Genomic DNA, 8472 nt, shown 5'->3' on the forward strand with positions numbered 1-8472 from the left:
TTATTCAGGAGCTGGTATAAAGCCAGGGTTGCTTGCTTTTTTTTTTTTTTTTGAAATTGTGCTGGGAGTCCAAACATTCTCTCGATAAGAGATAAGCTTTGGAAAGGAGGTCTCTCCTATGAAGACTCATGGTTTATGATTGCCAAACACTGATCACTCTCATCTTGTTTTAAAGAACTGTAAATTACATTCACAGCAATGCAAAGGGTCAGCACAAGGTACAGGAACTGCCTATACTCTCAACAGAGAAAATACTTCCCCCGCATCCAAACCAGCTTTATATGCTAGACAACAAGGAAACATGGATCATATGTTTAGTTCAAAGCTCTAAATATTTAATCCTCCTATTCTTACCCACAATGAGTTAGTTACAAAGGTAGACTACAAAAGTATCACTGAACTCCAGTTCTGCAACAGACAGCTTTCCACACCACTAACACACATAAGCAGATGTATCCAGGCAGAGGAGTTTCACATCCACTCAGCAGACTACGTAGCATGAGCAAGTCCATCTCTATATGCAGGATCAAACCCTTTATGGATAGGATTAGAAAACAGTGTGGATTTTTGTCAATTCTTTCCTGGATTTATCTATCCCCTCTCATATAAAAAGCTACAGCCATTTAGAAGACGCTAGTGAAGTAAGCCTGCCAAGATCTGTCTTGCTGCCCCCACCTTGCACACGGGGACCTCAGAACAACACTCTTAGGGAGCTTGTGACAGTCACATGGCAAATCCATGGCAAAGCCAACTCCAAACCACAACCTGCCAGTTCCCCCTGCTCCAGCTTTCAACACAAAATAGTACTTTTCATCCTCCTTTATTTGCCTTCTTGCCCATGCTCACGTTTCCCTTGCAACACCTTCTGACAGGGCACATATAGAGAGCAGAGAGGGAACGGACACATCCCACAAGGACCTTCAGTGGCAGCAGATGATGCAACAGGCATAAATACAGGAGATGGTTCAAACCAGGATGTATGTGCTGATCTAATGAACTCTACTTTCTCTTCCTTTCGCCGTTTCTCAAGAAATGAAAACCAAGTATTCAGCAACTTGGATGGCTCTGTACTATAAACCAGAAGTTACAACTTTAGTACCAAGCCAACAGTATTGTATGCATATGCACACAAACATACATCTCTCTCATTATTCCTACCCAAGAAGGAATTAAAGGCATTGCTAGATGCTTCAAGGACAACAATCAGAAGATAAAAATCATCCACACTGGGAAATGGATGATTTTCTTTCCTCAGTACACTCGCATAAAATGACCTCTTTATATTTTCTGGAATTGTGATTTACATTATACTAATTTTGGGCAGCCTCTTTAAGCCTTTTCCTAGAAGACTAATTCCTAACTTGTGTGGCTTTGTTCTTTTGTTTAAGAACGCCAGTAAATGCAACTAATGAATAATACAGAATTTGTGGCAGCAAAAGCCTTAAAAAAAGATCTGGAAAGTGGCAGAGATAGGGCATAAATCCCTGAGCTGAGAAAAACACCGTGGTGGCAGTACCACTGGTTTACAAGTGGGATTCCCACCACCAGACTGTGGGCTGGTAACAAATATTCTGCTGTCCCCCCAAAACCAGTATAAATACTTTTAACATCGTGTCTCTCTCCGAGCAGCTGTATGGCCTGCTGGAGACAACCACGTTCTCTCACTTGGCGGCTGTGAGCCCTGCTGACAACACTGCCACAGATGCAGCAGGTACATGGGACAGACTGCATCCTCCCTGCTTCCAGATCACAGGCATGTAAGGGAACAGCCCTGGCCTCGTCTGTGAGGGGATCCAAAAGCTTCCAGTACAAATCACAAGATGTTGTTAACAGTGCTGGAAACGAAAAGTGCCATCCACCTGATTACAACTGCAAGTGAGCTGCTAGTTTTTTTGATCTTCTATGACAGTACACTGCCTCCTGCAGCTATGCCATTTGCATATTATTAATTAATATGAAATAACATTCTTTAGTATGCTCTTTGAATACTAAGGAAATGTTAAACAGAAAAAGATTCACAAGATTATTTTTTTTTAACCTCCAAGTATTAATTTTATTTGGCTGTATTCGATCATATGACACTGAAGAGTATGAAGTAGCTGAATTTCTCCTTTATGAAAATCACATCCCAGAACTGGAAATGACAATGCATGCACAAGATGTAGCCACACCAGAACAGGGATACACAGGATATTAATATTTATTTATTAAGTATTTTTTAATGCTTCTTTCTGTAGAAAATAGTTTAACTTAAGAATGAATGTGGCAAGGAAGCTTCCAGATTTATTATTCAAAGAAAACCAACTCCTGCCTTAAAGAGGTAACACCCAATACTTAGAAAAACATGTGTCTTACAGCTGAGATGTGATTGGCATGGTTCCAAAAAATACGATGCAGGCTTCAGTGAGAGGCTCAGCTGACCCACACCCACACACAAAACAATCAGACATCCAGATGCCAGGTAAAAATCCAAATAAACATGGTGACTGCTTTACCCACATTTCAGCAGTCCCATCCCACATCAGTTTTCACTCACCTCTGCCTCTAAAACACAAGTGTTCAGAACTGTTTTGCTACACCATGAACTCGGAATACTTTCAGCCACCTCATTTTCCCTGATCAGCAGTCCCCTAACAGCCTGATTTAATTTGAGAACTTCAGAGAATAAAAGCCTTTATCACAGGCACTGGATTTATCACATCCAATAATAAAGGGAGGTTTCATTTTGGACCTGATTCAAATCCTGTTGAAGCCAAAAGAAATCTCTCAACAAGCTTCAGTAGTCCTTGTTGTTTGGAAAACATTATCCCTCAAAAACAGCCAAATGTGATATAACTAATCAATGAACTTGTATTCTCAGCACCTAAAGCCAGGGCTAGTCAAAACCACCTTAAACTGCCAGCAAAATCATTCAGAGATAGTGCTTGATCCTACAGCATTTACGTTACTGGATGGCAAATGTGCAGATGTTACAGTTCCTAAACATGCTGGTAAGAATCCAGTAGCATTTTTATAAATTTTGCACTAAATTAAGCATCAGGTACATCAACATCTACCTGGATTTTCTACAACATCTCTGCACAACTTCTGGTGCCTAAATTCTTTTAAAAGCCTGGCTTTGAGCATTTGTCCTGCTAACTTCAAATAAATTCCAGACAGTTTTACGAGGCTTAAATTCAGAATGAAGCTTTTCTCCGTCTCCATCTTGGGTGAAATGCAGTATTTATGCAAGCTCTCAGAGGTACAGGCATAGGCATGTAAAAACCAGACAGTGACACACTGAAGGCTCAATAAACTTGGGAATAGCACATTCCTAGTTATCTTTCTGCTTAACTACAACCCCATCACGCCTATACCACTATTGGTCAACAGGAACAGTTAGTTCTTTCAAATACCTTGATCCTCTGGATACTTGTTTTACATTTGTTTCTTGTGCGAAGATAGCAGTACTGCTCCCGCCCACCATCTGCAGATTTGTCAACACTGATGTTACTGCATTGTTTTATGGTAATTTTCACTAATACCAGATCAAGGGGAAAAAAAATAAATTTAAGTGTCTGTGCAAGTTTCAGCACTGTCTAAACATATCCTCAGAACCATAAAATAAACTAAAGCCTTGTTAACCCCTGACAAACCACCTGTGACTTGAAGGGGGAAAACCTCATTTATGATTCAAGCGCAGGTGTAGGCTGCTGCAGACAGCATGCTTCCAGACCTTCCAGAATTGCCAAACCAGCATCTGTAGTAATGGTATTTTCCAAAGTGCTGAAAAAGATGGTAAGAAGAGGCAAACTCTGATGTGTGAAGACAGGGATAATACGAAGACGGGGAGAAGCAGTACACAGTTTAACTTTCACACAGTAGCTGTCACTTGAAATGGATTAAAAAAATCATGTGCCATTTCTACACATAGACTTCCCCAAAATATGTTCTTTCCCTGTCTTTAACAGCAGGTTTTAAGTCTTCCCCTTTTTCTGATAGGTGAAAAAACTTGCAAAATCTGCCAACTAAATCCGCACAGGCAAACCTTTTCATTCACCTGGATCCTGCTGGAAAAAAGTGATTGAAATTCAACTTTGTCAGTCAGATTAAAAGGAAATCTGGTGCATGTCAGATATTTTTCAGACATTAATAAACAGTCACACATGCATAGGAAATCAGTGTGCTTGTCTCTGCCTGCAGCTTCTAACCTTCTGGCAAGTAAACCATCTTTCAGTGGCCTCTACCTCTGACTTCTTTCCAGCCTAGAACTGGTTAATTGTCTTTCCCTGTTCCTGTTATTTATGCTACAGCAGAAACCTCAAGCCAGGTCAGCCCTTCTGCAAGCAGCAGAAAATTACTTCAGTGTTAAGCTCTTTGTGGCAGAATATAACACGACAGACACAAGGGCTGAAGGTGAAAACGGAGGCATAGAAGTAAAAAGGCTTTAAGTTCAAAATGAAGAGCAGACCACTAGCAGTACCATAACCCAGCATCTCCCAGATATGGGCTCACTACAGTTGTTTGACTGCTCTGCCCAGTACCTAACACATGGTTTATGTACCTTTTCAGGAAACCCATTACAGCCATCATCATCTTCTCACATTATCAAAGAGGGGTCTTTACAGCATCTTCATCCTTGCCACAACACACAGTTATTCTCATTCATTTCCATTTCCTCTTTCCCTGGCCTTACCTTCACCCTACCACATCTCTAGTCCAACACATTGGAGGACAGGGGAAAAGTACGAAAACGAAGTGAGTCAGCAGTTTCTGAGCAGCACAGGAGCATTAGTCAGAGGTGATCAGGGTACTTGCCACACAGTCAGATATGAATGAGCTTAAGACCACCAAACAGCAGATTGGTGGGCAAACTTTCCCAAACGCCTGAAACTGAATCACTGGGAAAAGCCACCGCAGACAAAGCACTTAGGGAAAAAACACATACTCAGCTGTCGTGTACCAGTGCTGAAATGCAACAAAGCATACAGGGTACCGCTCTCAGTCACATTTCTAGTTTCCTTACAAAAAAGCCCACTGCATTCAGTACAGCTAAATCAAACACACCTGAGGAGACAACTGCCTTGACTCATATAACATTTTCCCTAATGAGGGAGGCCCACAGCTGCAAAAGCATTTGCTGACTAAAGCACATGCATAGTGCACTACAATGCATTGTTGCCCTCTTGTTCATCTGCTCCCTTATCAAGGCATACATGGTAGTGATGCAACTAATTAGGGAAGTGTTCTACATCAGGCAGTGGACGTTCCGCTTTTTAAAATTTAAGACCAAATTACTAATACAAGTTCTAAGGGCCACAAGTGCACATTTGCAACACAAGAATAGTCTCTTGCTAACCTCAGAAAAGCTGTGACAGTGTCTTCCTGCGCTGAAGAGGTTTCAAGGGGCATTATTCCCCGTCTTCATCTTCCAGCAATAAAATCAGGGTATACAACAAAAACTAATAAGCCACCTCTTTTCAGCAGGGCAGAGCACAGTCATAGGATTCTCATCCATCACCTGCAAGAGAACCCTTCTCCCACAGAGCTCTTCTCTGTTACGGTACAGTAAGTACATTAAACTGTAAACCATGTACAACAGTCACTCCAGGAACGCATGCCTCACTCCAGAGAGATGACGAACACTGCTTCAGCACCTCTAGATTTAGGCTGGACAGAGCAAGACTGAATGAAAAAACAACCTCCCCAGCAAACTCACACCTACAGAGTTTTAAGAAACACAGTTAATTACTGTGCTCTGGGCACAGCATTCTCTGTTCTGTGACTCTGGGCAAGCGCTGACCTCTCTGCGGTTTCTCCACTCCTAAAATACAATACAGCTTCTTGTGAAGCACTTACTAAAATCTGCTATTTAAGCGCTTGCCAACAACACAACCAAACTTTGCTTAAGAGCAACATTTATCCATCAGCAGTTTACAATATTTTCTCTGTTCATTGCAGGCTTTCTGATATATTCTTCGCATGAGTCCTGCTCCTCTGTCTTCCATAAAACATTGTTGAAGTTTCATTTTTAGATACAGCTTATTCACGCATTGTTAGGCAAAACATTAATAGGAAAGAGCAAAGCTATGCATAATATTTACACAAATTCCTAAAATGAATCAAAATGTATTTTAATCCATCGCATTTGTAAAAACACAGCATTAGATCAGATACCAACAACTAGAGAAAGCTGCTGGTCAGTAAATGACAGCAAACACTTACAGCACATCAAATATTCTAGTGATCCACGCAGTTTTTATATAGAGGTAGTCCTGGCATCCTATAAACAGACATTTGTATGTCTACAGTAATCTTATAATTCACCTGAGAAATTAGAGAAGAAAGCAAGCTGCAAATTTCAGCTTAAGTTGTTCCACAATAGTTTCTCTGCTCCACCAGCTTTTAATTCTTTTGCAGCTCACCCTTCGGGTGAAGTGATTATCAGTACAAGCTGAGGCTACAATCGCCTAGTACAACTTCCTGGGCTCGATGCATCACTGCTTTTAAAGAAATGCTTGGGGGATTTTTTTTTTTTTGAAAGTTTCTTGCATCCTTCCACCTCCTGTAAAGTATTTTCAGCTTTCAAGTAGCAGCAAGGTTTCTCTCTCCCACACAAGTGCCTGCATAAGATACATCATTCTTAGATGTTTGCACGTGGCCTTGAAATACTTAGAACTCTTAGAAATGCGTAACAAAGACCAGAAGTCTCCGTGTGACATCATTGTTCAGACAGACTCTTTTCTTGGTTGTCTTTTCAGCCATACGAGTGAGTGGTCACTTGTTGAAATAAATGCTACAGAGGATTACTTCCTAGCTAAACAATACCCCCCCCTTGGAGTTCTCCCTGCACCACACGCTATCAGTCGACACGCCTTAAGTCAGTTTGTGGCCATTATTTAATTCGGCTTAAATATCTTTATGAAAAGACACAGACAGATGAAAGGCAGAGCTCCTACAACACGTGAACACATCACCAGGGAGGCAGGCTCCCCCTCTCCTCCGCCTAACCACCCCTCACGGACTTCTAGGCACCACGGAAAAAAACCCAGCCACCACGACCTGTGCCTGTGCACCCGCACCTCCCCTCCGACACCCCCGGCCAGCGGGGCACGCTACGCCCCTCTCGCTATGCAGAAGCGCCTTCGGGGAGGAGGCAGCAAACAGGCGATCACACCCGCCCGTTTCCACAGCAACCGCCCTACCCGCCCCCCGCCGACACCGCCAGCCCCGCCGCTGCGAGAAGGGAAGACCGAAAGGAAAGTGGAAGGGGCCGCCGCGACCGACCGCCCCGCCCCGGCCGGCAGCGCCCCGCGCCCGCCGGCGGAGGAGGCGGCGGGGGGGGGGGGGGCCCAGCGGGGCAAGGCCGCCGCAGCTCTGCCGTTTCCACGGAAACCCCGGCGCGGGCCGCGCTCGCCACACAAAGGGGGCCCGCGGGCGGCAGGAAAATTCTCGGCGACCGCGGCAGAAACGGCGCGACGGGACCGGGCGGCGGCGGCATGGGGGGAGAGACCCGGCCCGGCGGCGAATAAATCAGGGAACTTCTGTCCGCAGCCCGCCTCCCGCCCCGCCTCGCCTCGCTCGCACACCCCGCCGGCGGCTGCCGGCCCCTCGCCTCGCCGCTATAGCACGCCGGGGGGGGCGGTTGTGTTGGGGTTTGTCTGTTTTTCCAAATGGGGCGGCACGCCGGCTAGAGAAGGGCGGCCGTACACCTGAGGAGCTCGCTGGTCGCCAGGGGAAGAGCACGTACCTGGCGCCGCCGGGCCTTGGCATGCGTGCCGCGCTGAGGCGCCGGGAGCGGGCGGGCGGCGGGGCGGCTGCCGAGCCGCACCAACTGCCACTAGTTTGCACGCGCCGGGAGGCGGCCGGCTCGGGCGGGGCCGCCAGGCTCCACCCGCCGGGCGGCTCCGGGAAGAACAGGGCGCCCCTCGCCTTCCCTCCCCGCCGCCGCCGCCATGTCACTTCCTCCCGGGGCGGTGGGAAGGGGCGACCCCTCCCCGCGCCGGCTTCGCCTGCCCCTCCGGGCGCCGCCCGACGGAGGCCGGAGCGGAGCGGGAGGGCGCCGCTACCGTCCCCGGCGCCGCTCCGCTGCTGAGGAGCGCGGAGCGGGGGCGGGGGATGGTGCTCGGGGCGGAAGGGCGGCCGGCTCTGAGGAGGGAGTGGGAGCCGGGAGAAGCGGCGGCCCGGGGAAAAGGGCGCAGGGCAGCCCCCGTCCTCTGAGGGCCGCCGGCGTCTGGGCTGGCTGCTCATCATCCCTTAAGGGGGCAAACGTGGGGTAAAGACGGAGGAGGCAGGCTGGGCTGTGCCCGCACGGAGGCCCTCCTCGAGGGCAGGCTGCAAGCTGTTGCCGGGGTGAAGGGCACCTGTGAGTATCCACCACTTCAAGTAGAAATTGGGGAACAGAATACCAACTCCGCGGCCTGGGTGCTGTGGAGAAGAATAAATGCGGATGGCAGTCATCCAAGCACTGAGTACCCTGACACACAATATTCA

General features: G+C 46.8%; 2 protein-coding genes across 2 annotated transcripts in view; both read right to left on the minus strand.

The window, feature by feature from the left end:
• The window catches only part of AGPAT4 (1-acylglycerol-3-phosphate O-acyltransferase 4), an 85695-nt gene extending 77750 nt beyond the window's left edge, over window positions 1–7945 (minus strand). The window contains exon 1 of the mRNA XM_052784858.1: window positions 7730–7945. The gene's annotated coding sequence lies outside the window, so the exon portion shown is untranslated. The remainder of the gene's footprint in view (window positions 1–7729) is intronic.
• Window positions 7513–8229, minus strand: LOC128141218 (proline-rich protein HaeIII subfamily 1-like). Its single transcript, XM_052785826.1, has one exon. The coding sequence runs from the start codon at window positions 8227–8229 to the stop codon at window positions 7513–7515; it is 717 nt and encodes a 238-aa protein (XP_052641786.1).
• Window positions 8230–8472: the final 243 nt, after the last annotated feature.

Source organism: Harpia harpyja, chromosome 4 (assembly GCF_026419915.1).
Source record: "Harpia harpyja isolate bHarHar1 chromosome 4, bHarHar1 primary haplotype, whole genome shotgun sequence".
In the NCBI taxonomy this organism is placed as follows: Eukaryota; Metazoa; Chordata; class Aves; order Accipitriformes; family Accipitridae; genus Harpia; species Harpia harpyja.